The 22,919-nt window shown below is 34.2% G+C and overlaps 1 protein-coding gene across 3 annotated transcripts in view; it reads right to left on the reverse strand.

Annotated features, from left to right (window-relative positions):
* ANO3 (anoctamin 3) overlaps positions 1-22,919 on the reverse strand; it is a 429,363-nt gene that overhangs the window by 85,573 nt on the left and 320,871 nt on the right. For all 3 annotated transcript variants that reach the window (XM_021665048.2, XM_064365095.1, XM_064365094.1), the window contains 5 exons: positions 19,945-20,051; positions 17,297-17,352; positions 13,924-14,045; positions 9,164-9,298; positions 2,989-3,085 (listed from right to left, as the gene is read on the reverse strand). In XM_021665048.2, the coding sequence (XP_021520723.2) occupies positions 2,989-3,085; positions 9,164-9,298; positions 13,924-14,045; positions 17,297-17,352; positions 19,945-20,051 (517 nt within the window). The remainder of the gene's footprint in view (positions 1-2,988; positions 3,086-9,163; positions 9,299-13,923; positions 14,046-17,296; positions 17,353-19,944; positions 20,052-22,919) is intronic.

The raw sequence follows: 22,919 nt of genomic DNA on the forward strand, positions 1-22,919 counted from the left end.
TAACTTCAAGGGGTTGAGTCATTTTTCAATTATATGAAAAACAATGTAGGACCTTCTATTTAATTATTTCACCTTAAATGAGAATTTCTAGCAACATAAGGTTTGAAAGTGTAGTGTCAGTGCATTTAAATGTGTGCAAATATCACTAAATTATTTAATTGCAAAAATTCCTCATGCCAATACTTTTAAGTACTAAAATAAAAATAGTCACAAAATGAAACATTAATGTACTTAAATATTAATTTTTATCATATGATAAGAGCAGTTATTTTCCATACAAACACATCACTGAAACTATAAAGGGAATAATTACATGTACATACATGTCCTTTTCAATATAATACAGAAAATTTAATTTCCTCTTATCACAAGCAGTGATGGATTCCATAAGAAACTGAATTGAGAACTCCCTAAATCATGTCTCTAGATGATTTTGTTTCTAGATGATCCTAGATTGGTTGGCTTGTTCTTTGGCAAAAATCTGCTCCCTTATATCTGATTCTAAAAGTATTACATATTTAAATATGAAAATTTACATTAAAAGAGAATGTTGAGTTCCAACCAATAAGGGAAGAGGAAGTCTTATTTTTAAGGTATAAAACAAGTAGCTACATTTTGTCTTAGCCAGAGGAAAAACTAAAAGACATTTCATCCTAGTGGATTGTATTTCTTGTATTCTTCTATAAGGCAATAGTCTCCTTTGCAAGCTAACTTTTTCACCTTCCTTACATAAGTTATTAAGTGAATTCTTTGTGAGTCATCCCTGTCCTTAAATGTACCTTCCTCTGTTGAGAAAAGAAGAGATGTATTTACTGCATGATGAGAAAAGCACCCTAGATGTAGTGTTTCCCTGGACGGTTTCCTCACGTTATCACTCTGCCATATGTGATTATATCTTGTCTTCGGTGTAAAAATAATGCCAATGTGTGTTATTAGATATGTCCAAGTGAAAACAGAAGTAACATATATCTGGATTTTTTGGCGTTCCTAAGGCTGTTATATGTCTAAAACACACAGGCCAGGAGAAGGACTCTTAACACACTTGGTTCTTGCAAAAAGTGATGAGAAAATGCTGCCTCCAAACAAGATAAACATGTTTCTAAGTCACTATCATCTTTATGGAATATTTAAAAGAATTAAAACTAAACATTTATTTTGAAATCAAATTATAAACAGAACAGACTTTTCACATGCACTTCATTCAAGATAAATAAATCAGAAACTAACTTTACTAAGTTATGTGCTTGCAGTGAGGACATTGAGTGGCTTTGGATTTTGCACCCAGCCTTGTCAAAATTAATTGTCTTGAGACTTCCACTTCTGGAAAAAATGGAGTAAAAGATATTGATTTTATCCCTATTCTGGAAACACCCCCAAAATGCACAAAATGTATGAAACAACAGATTACAAGATGGTAAGTATCAGGCAACAATGGACAATGATCCCTGAGAGACTGGAAACAAACAATGTGCACATTATTACTTCTCAGATTACTGCCTTAAAGAGTTCCCAGGGTGTAGAGAAGACCAACCTAGGCAGTACTCAGTGAGCACGTATGCAAGGAAACCATCTGTCAAGGAAAGCACCACTTAAGAGGACAGGAGTCAGGAATACTGCCTGTTCCCTCCAGCCACTGGGAACCCTCATTTTTCACAGTGATTTGGGTACAGTACATAGAAAGAGGATTAGAATTGTTAAAATTTATAAAGATTGACCACACTGAGTCTCAGCGACTACACAGAAAACTGGAATTCTCATATACCATGGGTGGGTATGTAAATGGTATAAACACATAGGAAAAGTTTTGCTTGGCAGAGTTGTAAAAGGCTAACCACATACCTATCAGATGATCCAACTAGTCTACTCCTAGGTATTTACCCAAGAGAAATGATAGCATTTGTCCATATAAAAACTTGAAGATGAATGTTAATAGCAAATTTGTTTAAAATAGGCAACGATTTGAAACAATCCAAAATTTTATTAATAGGTAAGAGAATAAACAAACAGGTTACAGATATTATGAAATAATATTCAGCAATAAAAATGAATGATCTATTGATAAATGCTACAGTATGAATGAATTTCAAAATAAATATGCTGTGTGAAAGAAGCCAGAAAATTATACATACATACATGATTCAATTTACACAAGAATCTAGAAAATACAAATTTATCTATAATGACACAAAGCAGTTGACTGCTAGAGCACAGGGGAAGGTCAGGGAGGCAAGGATTTAAAAGGATGTCAGGAAACTTTTGGAGATGACATGTTCATTATTTTGAGTATGCTAATGGTTTCACAGGTGCACATGTATAACAAAATGTATCAATTCATACACTTCAAATAGGTACATTTCATTACATGTTAATTATACTTCATGACATATTTTTTACGAACTGTTTTATAAACAAAAATAAAAATGCAGAATTCAGTGTTTCTTAAACTTGGATGGACATTGAAATTACCCAGAAAATTTTGAAATATACCAATATCTATGTTCCAATACCAAATATTCTGATTTAATTGCCCTAGGTTTGACCTGAACTTCAGGGGTTTTAAAAACCCTTCAGGTAATTCTAATAGGCAGCAATTTGGGAATTTTTGGTATGTTATTTCATTTTCTCTTTACCAGTAGAAGTATTTTAACTTCATAAGTTTTCATGTAACATACAAACTTAGTAAGTAGCAATAGAAGTAACCATTTGTTTTCTAAAAAGAAACTATATACAATTACAAGTGCAAGTTTATGTTTATCTATGGTGGCAAAAATCAGTTACAAAAACAAAGGATGACCAAAATGTTCAAATAAAAGTATACTTGCTTTGTAATTGCAACGGACTGACATTTTATTCAGTAGTCAATGGTGCTTATGATCATTGACACTCTTGAGAACACTTAACTTTGGTAAAAAGCTATTGGCTGAAGGACTTCTTACTGCCTGGTTCTTAGTACAGCTCAGGGAGGAGAATGCAAGGGTCCACACTCACCTTGGCATAGATACAGCTGTCGTTGAGTCTCTGCAGGGAGCAGTTCTTGTCACAGAGAGGGCACATAAAGACTTCAGTGGCTTTACAAATTTCTTGGCTTGAGAAAAAAAGAAAAACATAGCATGAAACTATGACTAGGAATTCACTTAGTCCCTACAGCAAATCCTGTTGGAAGCAGTAAGGCAGAGAGGAAAAGAAGAAATGAGAAGAGTGGGGAGTAGTGGGCAAGTAAGGAAGAACTTTTAGACTGTGGTGTGACTCCAACTCAAACACTTCAGAATATTTGTGATGCAAAAGTTTTGGTTTGCTTCTTTTATTTTAGAAAATGCTGTCAAGATATTGTAATGATAACAGGCCATATTTTACATTTGTGTGATACTGGTGAAACTTTGTCTACAATGACACTTTTATACATGATTTCATGGCCTCAGAATAATTTTGTGAGGTATATTGATAAAGTTTTAGCCAAACTTACAGGCTTGGAAGTGGCTGAGCTGGAATAAAACCTATTTGGATTTCTCAAGTCTAGTGACCACACAATTTATAACACCCACTGCAGTACATATTGTTGGTGCAGAATGTTCATTGCAGATTAAAATAATTGTTTTTTTATGTTTGTTTGTTTTGGGGGGCCTTTTGCAGTGCCTTCACATACACTGTCACAATGACATGCCATAGTTTATATTTATGTAAATATGTTCTTTATTAGAATGTAACCCTATGACATATCTCTTCAGTTTTATGCCCACTGCCTTTAAAAAACCTCTCAGCATACATTCTAGATGACTTTGTGACAGCACTAACACATCAATAACAATTTCCGAAAAGCCTCATAGACTCACAGGTCTCAGCAACTTATTTTAAGAATGTTTTGAGCCCTTTCCTCTCATAAATGGCCCTTTCTCATTTAGTATCCCATGAATTAACTGTCTTTAACTAAATCTTCTCTGGAAATGTTGAAAGGAATTTAAAGGCTTTAGAAAATGTGTCTGGAAATTCAACTCTTAACACAAGTTTAACCGGCAATGTTTACAGCAAGATTTGTTGTTTTTACACATTTGTATTTGAACCAAAAACAAAACAAAACAAAACAAAAAAACAAAGAATGCATGTGCATTTCAATGTGTATTTCAAGTGTGACATGTATATAATCTCAAGCCAAAGAGGGGATCAAGAGTAAGTAATGATATCACATAGTAACATAATGCTTTACAGTGGGGAAAGATAAATTCATGTCTGTCAAATTGTTTAGTCTTCACTCCAATCTCAGGTAATGGCAATTATCTCCAGTAAAAAGAGAGTAACAATGTTCAATTTAAGGAACTTGCTCAAGATTATAGAGCTAGCAAGAGACACTTCAGGGACCCTCAGCTTAGGTTTTTCTGATTGTACATCCAATTCTTCATCAATTATATCTAAAAGAGAGATAAAGTTTGTTTCATATTTTAAGGGAACTTTTCTATCAAGTAATAATTTATTACTGATCATGATGATGGAATGGGTCTATACTTCTACTTTCATACTTACCTTACTAGTAATCAGGATGTCTATATAAAGTAGGAGAAAGCAGGTAAAATATACATTTTAAAAAACAAGAAAGAGAAGATTATATCTCCTCTTATATCAATACTACTAATTTGTAGGAATAAGAACTATTAACATATTTCTTAAAAAATTAATTGAAATGAGCTTTTTTAAAAATTTATTGTTTCACAAATGATACAATTTGTCCTGCACTAGAATCTTACGCTAAAAGGGTACTGAAGTTGGTTTATGTGACGTAATCTTTCTCAATTTCCAAGTGGGATCAATCAAAAGCCCAGATTTATTCAAGCACGAAGTCTAGAATTCCCACCATTAGACTGGGTCCCAATTTTACTGCCGGAATCATTACATTAATTTTCTGAAGGTTATACAAAACTCAACTTAATACGTGATACGCAAAAAACATCAAACAACTTTTGACAATTTTTAGTCTAAAATAAGGTATTTAAGAGTATCACAAGTTTCGTTGACTTTACTTAACCACTAGAGGGAGGGAGAGTGCCCAACATGAGAGTTTCTTAATTTCTTTTGCAGTGCCATCTAAACAACCACTCAAATTGTAGCTTTCTTTTGTTTTGTATTTATTTATTGCTAAATATACACATCAAGTGTGATTTCAAAGAAACAGTCATTACTACCAATTAAAGATAAATGTAGCAAGAAAGTTTTCTATATGGGGGTGGATGTCTGGACCCACTCATTTGAGGGTCCTGATGCTTCCTTATAATCCAGCGAACGTGACGAAGAATAGAAGATAACATATGTGCTTCGTGGTACACATTTTTTAGGAAAAGTGTGAAACTAGGAGTAAGGAAAAGCAGTAGGGCATTATGGATAAATCACTGCTTTCAAAATCAGAAATAATCATTAGAGAAATGCAAATCAACACTACAATAAAAGATCACCTCACACCTGTTAGGATTGCTACTATACCTAAAAAAGAAAAGTGAGTATTGGTGAGAATGTGGGGAAATTGCAATCCTGTATACTGCTGGTAGAAATCTAAAATAGTCCACTGTTACGAAAAACAGTAGGGAGGTTTCTCAAAAATCAAAAATAGAATTACCACATGATTCAGCAATCCCACTTCTGAATACATAACCAAAAGAAATGAAATCATAATCTGGAAGAGCTGTCTGCACTCCCACATTTATTTCAGAACTATTAAAAATATCCAAGATACAGAAACAACCCAAATGTTTATTGGTTGATGAATGAAGAAAGAAAATGTGGTATATATGTACAATGGAATATTATCTGGTCTCAGAAAAGAAGGAAATCCTGCCATATGTGATAACATGGATAAACCTGGAAGAAATTATGCTGACTGAATTAAGCCAGTCACAGAAGAACCAATACTGAATGATTCAACTTATTTGAGGTGTATAAAATAGTCAAACTCATAAAAAACAGAGTAAAATGGTGGTTGCCATTGGTTAGGGGGAGGAAGGAATGGAGGGTGAAATGGATAAAAAATTTTAGTTATATAAGAATAATGGCCGGGCGCGGTGGCTCAAGCCTGTAATCCCAGCACTTTGGGAGGCCGAGGCGGGTGGATCACGAGGTCAAGAGATCGAGACCATCCTGGTCAACATAGTGAAACCCCGTCTCTACTAATACAAAAAAAAAAAATTAGCTGGGCACGGTGGCGCGTGCCTGTAATCCCAGCTACTCAGGAGGCTGAGGCAGGAGAATTGCCTGAACCCAGGAGGCGGAGGTTGCGGTGAGCCGAGATCGCGCCATTGCACTCCAGCCTGGGTATCAAGAGCGAAACTCCGTCTCAAAAAAAAAAAAAAAAAAAAAAAAAAGAATAATAAATTCCAGAGAACTGCTGTACGACATTGTGCCTGTGGTCAATAACACTGTCTTGTGCACTTAAAAATTTATTAAGGAAGTAGATTTCACACTGTGTTCTCATCGCTAATAAATATTTATTAATAATTCATTGATAATTAAATCTAAATTAATAAAACAATGATTAATTTAGTTGTGTAATTAATTATATATTAATTATAAAATTGTTAATATTATTGATAATTAAAAAAACAGAAATAGGTTGGAAACTTAACTGAACACTTACTAGATATAGTCTCCTGATCAAATCACTTTTTTAAAAGGATCAATTTCTTCATCTTTAAATGCTGATATCTAACTGGGATATTAGATTTAAAATTTTTACAATGTACTTTACACATTCAGGTACTTCATAAATGGAAGAAACTGTTATTACTAAGGATAGTGTCAAGAGAGGGCTTGGAAATCCTCCAAGAAGCAATGACTTTTAAAAATCTGGTCAACATTGAGAACCACATTAATTTATTGGTGAGTTCTGATACTGAAGAGGCAAGAATAGGCCAGGGAGTTGGGGTTTCAGCTGTTTCTTGGTTCCTGAAACCCAGGGAAAAACAGTCCGCATGTACCTGTCTGTTCATTTTCAAATTCCTGTATCTTTTCCCAGGCACAGATATGGCCATATTTCACTATGTAAGACCAGTGTGTACATATAAATATATACATGTATGTATACACAGTCATCTAAAACTGGATTGTTAGTTACTTCTATGATGAAGTGCAGGGCAATTAAGAAACATGACCTTAATTTAACATAGCTGGTAGAAACATAATTGATAGAGCCACATCTGAAGCTTTGGAACATTTTTCTACAGTGCAACAAGCAAAAAGAGGTTAATAAAATTGTACTAACATAAGTCAACACAAAATAAGAGCTTGCTTTCCTTCCCTCACCCACCATGATAACACCTACAACTCAACCATGTCTGACACCTTGAATGGAAAATTTCAGTCCCCAAATTTTGAGTCAAGATATTCAGTGCTGCTTATCTTGGTTTAGAATAGAAAGTCTGACAGGATCTTAATTATAGTGTGATGGAAGTGGGAGTAATATAATACCATAGAGCACTGAAGAAAAGAGTTTGCTAATGCTTTTTAAAACACTCCTTGTACTAAAGGTTAAAGAATAATTATCTCATACAAAAAAAAAAAAAAGCCCAATTTACTCCACTGGTATATAAATCAATAGAAACAGCAAATCTATTCCTTTCATTCTTTTTTGTTCATTTCAGCTTTGTAGTGGTGGAGGGGGGAAGTCTATATCATATGCTGAAATGTTGTTAATATGTTCTCCACAGAACCAACTTGAACAGTAGCTGTTGAATCATTTTACATATTTTAAAATTTATTTTAAAAGAGTGTTTACTTTTCTCCAATTCATGGTAACTCTAAACCACAACCTTTCTTCTGAGCTCCAGATGTTACTGATACAACAGAATACAGGGAAATGACCAAAAGGACAATGGACGTTTCTGGCGGGCAAAATTTTGTTCAGGAAGAAGCTGCCTTGCAAGATGGTAATGAGTTTGCAAAGCTCTGAAATAAACCCATGACTAGATCAAATGGGTTTGAGCAGTATGTGTTTCTTTGTTTTTATGATATTTATCATTTAACATTCATGAAGAATAAGGGGAGCTTGAGATATCAAATCAAGCAACTTGGTTATTGAATAGGATTTAATTCTAGGACAATAAAGGTGTTTTGTTTTAAAGCAAAATTGCTATACACATACATACATACACGTATTTGTTAACGAAAATTCAGTGAAATTAATTTCTATGATCTCATGAAGAATATAACTTGAGCGTTAACTGTCATGTTTAGCATCCAGTAGCAAGGCCATGGTTAAAAGATGGACCAAAAGAGAAGAAAGTATTCAGTTTTGAAAGAAAGAAGAGAGATATTTTTCACATTTTGAATTTGATCATATAAAATTAAAGTTGATAATATGCTTGTGATATATTAAATAGAACTTGATGTTAAGATTATTTAATGCTAGGGTGACTCTTGCCCTTGCTAAATAATAATGTATTATTCCTGTTTCCAAATCTTAAGTCACTTTAATAGAGGCATCACCATTTTGATACACGTTTAACTTTTGTTAAATCCAATTTCATTGCCATCTCTATATCTTAAGTGGATGCTAAATACAATTTATAAATATTTATTCCTCCAGAGAGTAATAATAAAGTAGAAAGTATGTTATGTTCTGTCATGAACTCAGGAGAGTACAGGAGGCTGCTGAGAGCAAGATTTATGTGGTATAATTGTTTTGTTTAGACATCTTAAAGTATATTAGGTTCCCACATGTGCAAAAAGGGCTGTGCATCTCTATGGGTGGTAGTCAAAGTTACAGCAGATGAAACAATGTATTTGGAAGGCCTTGGTAAATTACAAATTGAAACTGTAAATTATATACTATAGCTATTATAATGATTTGGATGAATATATTGAGAGGGCATTCTAGATTAACAAATGTTATGCAAATGTAAATTGCACAAAACTATCACATTTTTCAATTATTATGTGGTATACACTGGAAAGAGAAATTTGACATAAACAGTCTTGGAACTTACCCAATAGAGTCTGCACATAAAAGTATTAAAATAACCTTTTATAATAGTGTTCCCTTCCTACCAAAAAATAAAAAAATAGAAACAGTAAATAAATTAAATTACAGTATCATCAACCATTTGTTTTTTATAGTCAGCATTATCATTACAATTTGGCCACTCAGAAGACAGGCCAAACATTTTTAATAGATCTCTTAATAGCTTACCTCACTTGACTTTTATTCATTGTAAATAAACCATAGAAGAAAACACACAAGCCAACAATTGCTGCAGGAATCAGCATCCCGGTATACCATCCTAGCCAAGCAAAGTATAGTCCAATCTTCTCACCAAAGTATAGCCTGCATGAGAAAGCAAATCCTTAGACTGAGTTAAGGCAACATAAGCAATATTACAAACATTGATGCCACACCTAGTCAGAATTTCAAATGGAAACTTGAGGCTACACTCAGTTCCTCCTCAGTTCCACCTAGAGTATCTAATACTCCTGCTTGTTAATGAATCCAATAATGGTAATAGTGTTTATTTTTAAACGTTTTCATTATAGGGGCAATTCTGTCACATGTATTTATGTATATGTCATACTTCTTAATATGGCTCAGAAGCCTTTATATAACCCAATTCTTGCTTTTCTCCACCTTCCTACTGGCATCCCTTCTCATTCTTCACATCACAGAGCTGCTCTAAACAATATAGCTTTCATGCAAATTAGAAAAAGCTCTTCCCTCTGGGTGGGTGCTGAGAGCAGTTTAGATTTTCATCTCCATCTGCACCTTAACCACACACCCTTATGATAGACACAATGTGCACCATTATGTCACACCTTCCTCAACAAAGTTCAACTCTGCAGTTTCCAAAGCACACCATATTTACCCTGGTTAATGCTGTCCCTAAACTTACAAAAATGTATGACAATTACCGGTCATGCTTCCATTCATTTTCCTTCCTATACGATTGTAAGCCGCTAAAAGGTTGACCTGTGTGTTGCTTCACTAATACCTGTCACAGGAAGTACTGAAGGATGCTAAGAGAGTTAATGAATTTTATTCCCCTCTAGCTGATGAATATTATTTAAATTGAAATGGCAGAGGAATAAGGCAGCTCTAATAACTACTCAATAGCTCTTTCTTCACTTAACCTACTGCTGATACTAAAGGCCTGGTAAAAAATGACAATTTCCTGACTTCCTTACTACTGTTTGGTCTTCATCTTCTAAAGATTGTTAATTAACACACACAGTTTTGTTTCTTCAATAAAGATTGGCACTTTAAAGTTCATTTGGAAATACTGCACTGAGCAGTGATTCTTGCTAAGAAGAAAATTCTCTTGTCATATTTCCTTAACAAGGCTTCTCTTTCTGCAAACTATTCTCTTTCTGCTTCATTCTCTGTGTTGTGCCAATTAAATCTTTTGCACATTCTACTGGGTGTAGACCTGGAATAATCCTATGTTAAGCAACATTTCTCCATTTTTTTTTCATTTTATTTATCTCTCCTAGGAAACACAGATCAATAGAACATTCATTTCCTATACAATAATAATATTCTACTTTGAAATGGAAACTTATTACATTAACAGGTATTGAAAAAACATTTTGTTCTCTTGAACAAATGTTCCTCTGTGGGGTGGAGCAAAGTTTTTAGTACATGTTACTAACACAATAGAGTACCTTTATAATTATGATGACAGAAGGTTGCACAGACAATTGAGCTTATATAGACAGTATTATCTATATCATACTGATATCAATAATGGTATTTTAAATTACACATTGTTGAAGGTTAAGAGAAATAACAATATTATTTGTTGAAGTATTGTCACCTAAGTAAAAATAGTTTTCAGATCTGTGTCAGGAGAAGAAGGAGCTGGTGACAAGTAAAAGAGGCTAAAGAAAAATGCCCTTGCCTTGGACCACTGGTACTCACAACCTTCTATGATTCCTGTGTTCCAAACAGAGCAGGGAGGAAGAGGGAGGAAGAGGGGGGAAGAGGGAGGAAGAGGGAGGAAGAGGGAGGAAGAGGGAGGAAGAGGGAGGAAGAGGGAGGAAGAGGGAGGAAGAGGGGGGAAGAGGGGGCTGCTATTGCTGTAACTCCTCATCACACTTCAACCATAGCTACTCTCTTTTTATCTGTTTTTTTCTAAATATTTGTGCCCTGTGTCATATTTCACTCGATGATAGAATTCTGCTGCTGAAATAATTTCTATCGTAAAATAAAACAATGTGGAAATCTATGCTTTTAGAATTGTTTCCTTTAGTGATATTGTTTTTAAATACAAATGCCTCCAATGCCTATTGTGAAATATTTTTTAAAATTGCCATACAAGAATTTTGCTAAACAAGTTTTGTAGCTGATGATTTTGAATATGTGCTCTTTTTAGCTTCAAATATTTTTCATGGAAAAACAGACTGAGACTAAAATAGGCCTTAGCTACAAAATGTTTAAATTTATTTTTAAAATGGGAAAAACCATAGACACATGTCCAGAAATGGTTATTTATATTAAAAAAAAAGAAATTGCCTGTATCTGACTTTTCATCTACTACTAAAAAACAACTTTATTCAGCATGAGACAATACTGGTTGTGCCTATGGTTCTCCATCATCCATAACCAAAGAATATAAAGAAATCCAACTCTGAAAACCATCTCTCACTACAGATAGGAAGCAACACAATAAGAGAATCATGCCCTCAGAAGTGGGTGGTTTTAAGAACAACTTACTCAAAATAAGTAGTCACATTTCTTAGGACAATCTGCTTGTTGTAGAAAAGTGGGCCTTGTAGAAAATTCTACACATAAATAGTTTAATATCCCTATTTGCCTCATCACCATCTCAATTTCGGTAATACAAGTTTTTATTTTTTGTCAACAGAAAATTGTACATATTTATTGCATGCATGATGTTTTGAAACATGTATATATTTTGGAACGACTAAATGAAGCTAATAAACATATGCATTACCTCACATATTTATCCTTATTTTATAGTAAGAACATTTAAAATACACTCAATAATTTTCAATAATACAATACATTATTATTAACTATAGTCACCATGTTGTACAATGGATCTCTTGAATGTATTTTTACCAATCAAATTTCATATCCTTTGACCAACACCTCCCCAGTCTCTGCCTCCTCTCTAACCCAGCCTTTGGTAAGTACTTATCTACTCTCTGCTTCTAGGAGTTCAACTTTTTTAGATTCTACCCATACATGAGATAATGCAGTATTTGTTTCTCTCTGCCTCATAGATAAAGAAAATATGGTATATATACACAATGAAATATTACTTAACCCTAAAAAAGAATATGATCCTGTCATTTGCAATAATATGGATGACTGGAGGACATTATCTTAAGTGAAATCAGCTAAGTAAGTGTAATTATTTACACTAAAATTCGTGCTTGAAAATCCTAACTTCATTTTCATTCCTAATAGATACGCTTTATGAACCAGCACATTTCACTCTGTTCATCTATCTCTAAAATAATTCTCCCATCTGTATAAAATAAAATCTGAGAATTTGTTGTGATCACCTGACTAAGAAATAAAACATCTTGGCTCTGAATATACCCAAGTACTTAAAGTTTGAAACTAAAAGGGTTTGGTGGTGGATGTTTACCCTCTGTATTTCCAGATCCACATTCTACTTTTTTCCTTTCATTATGGGCACTAGGCGGCTACCTCTATGGACTCTATAAGCTTTGTTCCTTATTTTCTTCTGGCTTCCTGATGGACTTATTGACCAACTGAATGTGCCAGCAGGAGATCAGAGGGCAAGATAAAAGAGATGGGGTATTTATTAACCTGGCTTCCTCCTTCTTGGGCCATGTTTGGTCATGGCTGCTTTCTTTCTAAGGTCATAGCTTGTTTCAGATGACCCATCATTTTTATGGTTTTAGATTTTGACAGGTTCTGCCAAATGCTTTCTCCCCCTGCCTCTTCAAGATCTAGGTTTGATAGCAACTTACAGCTGTGCTAGTTTCTGGGAGCTTCCTCATCCATCACTGCCTCCCTTGACCCTGATTTATGCTTCTGTATACAGTTCTTTTATTAAATTCCCTATAAGTACCCTTCTCAGTGTTCATCTGTTTCATGTTGGGGGCACTGACTGATTCAGCTATGATTTATTCTTGATGCTTATACTTTATAAACAGCTTAAAATATTAACATATATAATATAAATGGTCCTTTTCTTTCATTCTGTAAATATTTAAAGTTAACCACAGAGTTGATTAAGTCCTTATTAATACAGATTTCACGATTTCCAAAAATAAAAAACAAATTATCTTCCATCAAAATAAATGATATAAATCATAAATACAACAATATTTCAAGACTAGTTCAAGTTGAAGGCAGTTACTTACTAGAATATGCATCCTGAAATACAGTAGATTTTTGATGAACAATAAATATATACAAACATGTGTTAGTCATTTTCCTCTTTGCTGTTAGATACACTTTTCTTTTTTCTTTTTTTTTGGTTTGGAAATTTTAGTCAGGTTTTACTCTAAATTACTTCTGGTTAAGTTGAGCCAGGAGGTACTAAACCACTCAAAGTTAGAAGAAAGAGATAAGCCAGGACCTTTTTCCCTCTCTATGACCCCTCCATGGCTCCACCCTCCTCCTTACTTTCGTCTCTCTGATGGCAGCCCTAGCAATGGTGGTACTGGGTTCTGGTAATATATTTGTATTCCAATTTCTCTCCACCCTTAAGGAGTGTTAGTAATTTTTTACTGTTGCTAATCCCTTGGACACCTTGCAAAGCCTGTTTGATTTCTCAGCGCTCCCATCCCCTGGACAACTAATTACCTGCATTGAGTTTTTTTTAACTGAAAAATCTTATAGTGTAGTTGGTTTTTTGTAGCCTGCATCCTCACTGATAAGTACAATAAATAATTCAAAGTCTAACAATGACAACAAACAGCGTACTTTGCTTTTCATGATTGTTCCATTTGCAGTACCTGATTAAATCCAGAGGCTGATGTTTATACCACATTCCCCAGCGTGCCCAGCGCTCATATAATAGATGCCTGTTATTCTGAGGTCCATGGGTTTTAATGGGCTGGCTACTCTTGTAGGCTCCCTGCAGCAGATAAAGTAAGATATATTTGAGTCTATTTTTTTGTTAAATTTGAACTGAATAAGAACTCTATTTTCCCTTGCAGAATAATTTAACAACTTATTGAAAACTTCAGAAATGGTAAACTTAAGCCCGTCACTGGAATGATGTGATAGATACCTTTACATATCTTTCATTAAAAATAGTCTAATAATTACTTAAAAACCTTTTACTAAATTACTTAAAAAATACAATGGGATCCATTGAACTTAAAGTAAACTAGACTCAAGGCTTCACTGTCAAGAATTTAAGATCTTTTAATAAACACAATATCTTTACCATCACTGAGAAAAATTTTGATAATCTTTAGTTCAGAAAGTTCAGAAAAATATATTTTGCTTTAAGAAGTGATGCAGTCCCAGGAAAAGTTTCTTCCATTTTTACAAGTTAAGGAAGAGAGTAAGTCCTCATTCAAAAAATATGAGGCCTCAGCCACTAGTGCTAGTCAGATTTTATTTCTTTCTCTCTCTCTCTCTCTCTCTCTCTCTCTCTCTCTCCCCTTCTTTATAATACTTTAAGCTCTGGGATACATGTGTATATCATGCAGGCTTGGGACACAGGTACACATGAGCCATGGTGGTTTGCTGCACCCATCAACTGTCATCTACATTAGGTATTTCTCCTAATGCTATCTCTCCCCTGTCCCTCAAACCCGACAGGCCCCAGTGTGTGGTGTTCCCCTCCCTGTGTCCATGTGTTCTCATTGTTCAACTCCTATTTATGAGTGAAAACATGCGGTGTTTGGTGTTCTGTTCCTGTGTTAGTTTGCTGAGAATTATGGTTTCCAGCTTCATCCATGTCCCTGCAAAGACATGAACTCATCCTTTTTTATGGCTGCATAGTATTCCATGGTGTATATGTGCCACATTTTCTTGATCCATTCTATCATTGATGGGCATCTGGGTTTGTTCCAAGTATTTGCTATTGTGCTGCAGTAAACATATGCGTGCATGTGTCTTTATAGTAGAATGATGTATAATCATTTGGGTATATACCCAGTAATGGGATTGCTGGGTCAAGTGGTATTTCTGGTTCCAGATCCTTGAGGAATTGCCACACAGTCTTCCACAATGGTGTTCATCTTTCTCTACATCCTTTCCAGCATCTGTTGTTTCCGGGCTTTTAAATGATTGCCATTCTAACTGGCATGAGATGGAATCTCATTGTGGTTTTAATTCGAATTTCTCTCACAACCAGTGATGATAAGCTTTTTTTCATATGATTGTTGGCTGCATAAATGTCTTCTTGTGGGAAGTGTCTGTTCATAACCTTCATGTACTTTGATGGGGTTGTTTGTTTTTTTCTTGTAAATGTAAGTTCCTCATAGATTCTGGGTATTAGCCCTTTGTCAGATAGTTAGTTTACAAAAATTTTCTCCTATTCTGTAGGTTGCCTGTTCACTCTGATATAATTATAAATTCTATCAATATCTTGGACAAATTAGTGTGAGTGAGTGTGTGTGTGTATTTCTCTTTTTTCCTTTATTTTTCCTTTTCATACTAAACTCCACAAGACATTTCTTATCCTTCCCTCTAGCCATCGTCCTTTTTGTAAGTAAAAACAAACTTCAACTACAGGTAAAAATATGGGATTGACACTTGTCTCCTTCACTAAGAAAAAAAGGAAGCATAAAATTTTGAACTATCTTTAATCAAATTAATAGTCAATGCCAATGACTCCATTTTCCTCCTAATAAGCTTTATCTTTCTTACCTCAAATAGTAGCATTTAAAATCAACAGAAAATTCCTGAGCTCACTTTATTGACCTTCTAATTTACTTTCTTGTATTTCAACAACATTATTTTCTATTCTTTTCATGTATTTATTCCATATATTAATATTTCAACCAAATTACAAACACAAGTGGGAAGATGATAATTACTTATAACTTATTTATAATAAGTCCCAAATTTCACATAAAAAAACGGTCAAATGAACTTTCAGAACACAGTCTAATTATGTAGAGAAAATTACCCACACAGAGAACAAGTTAAACCTTCCTTTGCTATACAGGTTTTGCTTGGGCCTTAAGTTTGCCATTCTGAACACTTTACCATTTATTATGTGCTATTTGACATGGTGTTTAATTTTTCTAAGCTTTGTTTCTTCATCTGCAAAATGAAAATAATAAGATTTACCCCTCCAGGTTAATTTCAGAATAATGGGAAAATACACGCACAAGGCCTGGTACATGAAATACACAAACATATTTCCTGTTATTATGTCTATTCTTACTATAAGTAGGTATACCATAATGAATATAAACATTGGAGATTGGCTTCCTGTGCTAAAAACTGTGCCTTTGATATTTAACCTTTCTATACCTCAATTACCTATATACAAAACAGAGTTAATAGTATTGTATATCTCAAAGGGTTGTTGCAAGAATAAATGAGATAATCCACATAAAACATTTAGGTAACTGCCAAATAGCAAGTATTCAATACATTTTATCAACTATTAGTCATACCAGACTGCAAATTCCTCAGCCTTGTATTATATACTGTAAGTCCTCAGACATAAATTCACAAATAGAAGTGTGATAGCCTTTGAAAGTTCAGAAGTGAAACCTGTAAAGATCCCACTATTATCTTAAAATGCGAAATTGCCTTAAAGAAAGAGGTCAGGAAATAAAAGTTGGCTCAAATATCATTTAGAGTGGACAGGGCACACCGCAGCTTAGAGCAGGCATTTTTATTTAAAACGTGTTTATAACAATCCTGTAACATCTGCACCTGTACCCCAGAACTTAAAGTAAAATTGAAAAAAAATTGTAGGTGGGTAATGATCTGGCAAATAATAAGTAATAGGTAGGTATTTGGCTATACGTTTTTGGGGTGGGCTTGTTTTAGATTTTCGGGTATTTCAAAGTAGTAGGCACAAACCAGGAATCTGCTCTGTTTGGAATGGTGTGGATCTCAAGTTGGATCAAGCTTGGAGCTCTGTACTGGAGCAGAAGGCAGCAGCTGTAGTGTCCAGGAAAGAATGTCCCCGATAAGGCTAGGAATCCCAGAATGGGGCAAATTGCAGATGGGCTTTGAGGCAGAGGAGCCAGTGTACAGCCACAAAATTACAAAGGGGAGACAGAAGGCCTATGGCCACCTACAGACTAAATTCTCCTGGGAGTGGGCAGTCAGATTCAAATGAAATCAACAGGATCAAGCAATGAGCATGAAAACCTTGTTTATAAAATGGAAACTGCATTTCCAAATTACCTCATGTGGTGGAAACGCTGCTATATATGAGCCATTGTTTATAAGTTTACGGATACCTGCAAAGAGAAGAAAAGGACAGTACTTGAGTTAGTTTCAATGAAGAATTTCCTCTGAAGCAACACAAACATATGAGGAACAATGAATTAATTAAAAACTTTAAGATAACCCCAAAGACTTCCATAGCCACATCACCTAGGGGGACATTGAGATTGTGAAAGAGATTGATACTGGATCTACTTATGCCCTTATGATATTAATAAATGAAGATTTGCAAGTTGCCACATTGATTTACTTTATTGTATCATAAAATATTGGGCATTTAACCCACCTATTTAGGATCATGTGACCCAGAAGCAACTTTTTGTTTTTCTCCAAATAACGAAGTTTGATCAAGAAAGAAGACAAATTCTATATCCCACCCCCTCCCCATCCCCTACCAAAAAAAAAAAAAAAACTCAAAAATATACTGGTATTGAGAAATACTTAATTGTATAATACCAAACCACAAAAACCTCAATAGCAATATGAGACACTTATTAAAATCTCCTCCCTCCCGATGCGGGTGGAGCAAAATGGACACTCTCATATACTCCTGGTAAGAACAGATACTAAATGAGCAACTGTTGTTGCAGTATTATTTATATCATAAAGAATTAGAAATAATTACATATCTAAAATGGATAAATCATTTAATTTTTACAGTACAATAGATTATAATAGGTACTTAGTAAATCATTGTGATTTGATGAATTTTATTACAGAATATTGTACAGCTATTCATAATGTTTTCAAAAAGTAAGGGCTTGAGAAAATATTCATAATGGAATTTTAAAAAACAGAAAATTATAGGTGCTAAAAAGTCTAATTTATGTATGTGTATATTTATATATGTGTATATATTTGTATATACATACATAAATATATACACATATATATCAACAGTATAAATGTATAAGTGAGAATTATATTTAGGAATAATTTTAATTTTAATTCTTCTGTATTTACTGTATTTTCTACAAAGGGAATGATGCCTTTATAATTATTTATAATGTCATATTTATTTCAAAAGACCACAAAAGCATATAGTACTAACATTTAGACACATTTTCAATTTATATTCTGGATTTTGTTATTTTTAGTTCCATTGTTTTTTTTGTTTTGTTTTGTTTTTTTTGAGACAGGATCTTACTCTGTCACCCAGGCTGGAATGCTGTGGCACAATCTCACCACACTGCAACCTACATCTCCCAGGTTCAAGCGATTGTCTTGCCTCAGCCTCCTTAGTTGCTGGGATTGCAGGTACCTGCTACCAAGCCTGGCTAATTTTTGTATTTTTAGTAGAGATGGGATTTCACTATGTTGGTCAGGCTGGTCTTAAACTCCTGACCTCAGGTGACATCTGCCTCGGCATCCAAAAGTGCGGGAATTACAGACTTGAGCCATTGCACCCTGGCCTACTTTCACTTCCTTAAAAATTACTTACTAAATTTATTTCTTTATTTTTGGTAAGGTTTAGGCGTATGAGTTAACTGTTTTGAATGCTCAGTAATAAATAAATTATTAATCGAAAGAATAACAGAGTCTGAAGGTTTTTCTTTAAAAAGTGGCTGTCTTGAAACATAGTGTATTTTACTTACATAACACTCAATTTTAATAAAATCAGTAGAGATTGGTGCAAGTTTTTGCTGGCTGTCAACTTTTTATTTTCAAGGCTTTTAGGATGTGACTAACATTTGATCCCTTCAAGCATCTTTTATTTGTCACCCTTATAATTAAAAGTATATCTTGTTTGTTACCTGTTGCTTTCTGCTCAACTCTATATAAATTTTACATTTTATTTACCTTTTCTAGGGGAAACATTCTCAATTTTCTTTTGTATTACACATGTTGCAGCATACTGCTAAACATTTAAACAACAAAGAAATTTAGAAGATTAAAACTAGCTATTATTTCACCTTCCAGAGGTAACTTCTAAAAAGATAACTTCTAGAGTTTTTGTCTTTTTATGTATGTGAGTTTAGGAAATGAAATTACATGAGACTTATAGTTTGTGGATATCTTTTGAAGTTGATAAATAAGGAGCTCATAAACAATTTACAATCTCCCTGAGTATAGGACTTATGTCATGTACTTTGTATAATAGATGCTTGAAAATTTTATGTTAAATAAGAGTGAATAAATGTCACATAATTTTAATGAATGAATTTTAATTCATTAAAAATTCGTTCATTTTTAATGAGTAAATTTTAATTTTTACATGGACACAGCCTAACGTATTTTTCAGTCCCCAAGCATGGACATGTAAGGTATTTCCAGATAAATCCATTACAAACAAGCCCATGATGAACAAATTTCTGTATATTTTGTCATTCAAAAGTCTGATTATTTGAGGGAGATAAATTTCAAGAAATAATATTTCTGTTTCAAAGTATTTGCACATTTCACATTTTGATACCTATGATCAAATACCCTCAAAAGAGTGTTTTTATTTTAGTAAAAGGCTGAAAATTGAATATTTATAGAGTTTGTGTTCAATATGTTATACACATCTATTTAATGAATTAAAGCAAAGCTTCAGTTGTTAAACATTAATTCTGGGAATAAATAGTATCAGCAAATTCTACTCTATTATTAATTAATGTTCTTACCCACTTTTGATATTCCATTTTCATATTTGGTGCGCTCCAGCATGTGATAGACTATTCTGCTTCGAGTAGCATTGCTGAAGAAGGTGTCCTTATTATTTATTATGAAGCTGTTAAGATGAGGGGATTGGTTTTAATATTCAAAGCAGAACACAGAATCTAGCAACAGTTACAAGTTCCATTAAAGCTAATGCATATGAAGTGTAGTAAATTAGAAGGGAAATCATCCTGTTTAAATAAATTAATTGACAGAAAAAGAAATCACTTGTAAATAATACAAGGCATTATCAAATATTCATTTTGTTATCTTCTTTCAGTTTATAAGGAACACTAGGTGTCTTCCTATTTCTTTTTCACATGGAACGGGAGAATAGATGGCCAATTGGCTCCCATACATTTTATACTACCTTAAGCAATGTATTTCCAAATAGAACACGTCAAAAATTGATGTTATACCCCAAACCATGCTTTCCAACGTAGCTTTTCTGGATTTCACAGCCTTAACAATGAACAATCGTCCTACCTTTCCCTTGATGCTCTATCAGTAATAGAGCATCAGTAGAGATGCTGTCAATCAATAGATTGACAGTATCACCATGGTAAGAGTAGCAAGGAGGAACCATTTGTGAGCCAATGATGTAAGAGCAAAAGCATGACCCCAAGAGTTATGGAAGGGTCTGTTTCAGTATTTACTTTATACTATGCTGGGAACCTCGACAAAATGGGAGTGCTCTGGTTCTTGCTTAACTTTTGACACTTCGTGTTTCTAGTTACGTTATCTATGTGAGTCATAAATCACCACTGTGTCAAACATGTAGTCCTGAATTAGTACGTCTTCTATGATAGTTGCTTCCTCTTCACTCTCCATATTCAAACAAATGCCAAACTGTGTAACTTTTCTGACTAAACTCTCTCTCTCTCCATCTGTTGTTCTGGGTCTCAATGCCTCTTCTCCAGATTATGAGTAGAACATCCTCCTAACTTGCCATGCATTTTCCCACCTGACTTTTAATGCACAGCTCTGATTCTTACAGCACTCCCTTACTTTTAGTGTGCCAACAGCTTTCCTCTACAAGCATCATTAAATTTCTTATTTTCCTCCAAGGCTCTCGGTACTTGCATTCCAACTTACTCTTCAGTCTTATGTCTAACAGCTCTGGCTTCTTTTACCCAATCATCTGTCAACTTGTATAATTATTAGGTTTGTGCAAATGCGATTACTTTGTACCAACATAATATCATCACCTTAAAATCCCACGCTTCTTTTCCTTTGGATTTTGCTCTGTTCCTTCTTCTCTCCTTATGCTGCCCCATATTTTTACCTGGCAAAAAGAGCTATTTCCTTCGAAAAAGCATCCCAGATCCTCTCCTTTGGATGTAGTGCTCTCTCTCTTACAAAATGTGCATTTTATTTCTGTCTTTCTTAATACATTGACTTTACTTTGCCTTGTTTTTAAGTAAATACGCACATGTGTCTACTTGATTGGACTCTGAGTTCCTCCAGTATTCTTATCTCTGTACTTAGATGTACAAAATTCAGGGTCCTGTGAATTGCAGGTAGCAGAAGGAATGTCCACCTGACTCCTTCACCAGTAAATTGATTCAGCATTCCCTCAACAAATAATTTTTAAGCAGATAAATTCCATTTTTCATGGAGTTACATTATAGAGAGATGAAATAGCTGATGCATAAGTAAAAAATAAATAACAATTTCAGATAATTTCTATGAAGAAAAATGATATAGTGTACTGGCATAGAGAATGACTGGGACAAGGGCACTTTAGGTCATGTTTTCAGAGCCGGTCTCTCAGAGGTGGTGACATTTGAGTGGGAGCTGAATGATGGGAAGGACTATGTCATATCAAGATGTAGGGCAGAGCATGGCAAACAATGGGAATGGCAAGAACAAAGACTCTGAGTTAGGACTAAGCTTGAGCTTCCAACAGATAGAACCAAGGCTTGTATGGCTGGAGTGACCAAATGATGGGAAAAAATGCAGAAGATGGAGTGACAGTGCTGGCCAGTAACTACAGCATCTATGCTCACATAGTACATAATAAGAAGTTTGAATTGTATTGTAAGTACAAATGGAAAGCTGTTTTAGAGTCTTAAGCAAGGCGGTTGCATGATCTGGCTGCTATTTTCCAAAGATTACTCTGGTTTCTTGGGTTTAAAAAGAAAGAGTAGAATGTTTTTCATTTGGTGTATCACAGATCCTTAAAGGTCCTGAAAAAGTACAGCAAAAAGCTGAAAAAGCTTGCATGAAACTGTGACCTCTCCCTAAACCCGACAGTCATTTGGAATTTTATTCCTTCTGCCATTCCAATATCATTAGCATGCTTCTTGTTACACCTCCAACAATAAGTAATAAAATAAATAGACTATTGGGAAAAGGAGGCTTTCCCATTGATTGCTGCCTGTGTTACATGTTTGGTGGTCTGGAATTCTGTTTCATCCATCCTTTCAACTTTCATACCAGAATATAGGTCAATTCAGAATAGTCTATAGCAAAGTAGGCCCTACAGCTATAGTCCTTTAATACATCATGCCTTTGGCTATCTTTATGTTTACCCCAGTTAATTATAAATTTACACTTTTGTCTGCCCCGTTAGACTGGGAGTACCCTGAAGATAGAAACTGTGTCATAAGTTCCTTTATATATACAACCTGTGTGATGTAGAAACACAATAAATACTAGTTGAATGAATACATGAACAAATAAACAGGTATGTATGTAGGTAGGCAGGTAGGTGGAGAGAGAGTCATGCAACAAATCTCTTTTAAAATTCTCATTCATTTTAGTTAGATAAGATTGAACTAAAATAGTTTAATTAATAAATATGTTTATTGAAAGCAATTATAATAATTTATTTATTATAACAACCTATTACTCAAACATGCTAATTAATAGTAATCCTATTATTGTTAACATTATTGTTATTTTAACTGAGTCACCACCACAGTAATTATTTTGAAAG

The sequence above is a fragment of the Aotus nancymaae genome, unplaced genomic scaffold (assembly GCF_030222135.1).
Source record: "Aotus nancymaae isolate 86718 unplaced genomic scaffold, 86718_ANA_hifiasm-v0.15.2.pri h1tg000059l, whole genome shotgun sequence".
NCBI classification, from domain to species: Eukaryota; Metazoa; Chordata; class Mammalia; order Primates; family Aotidae; genus Aotus; species Aotus nancymaae.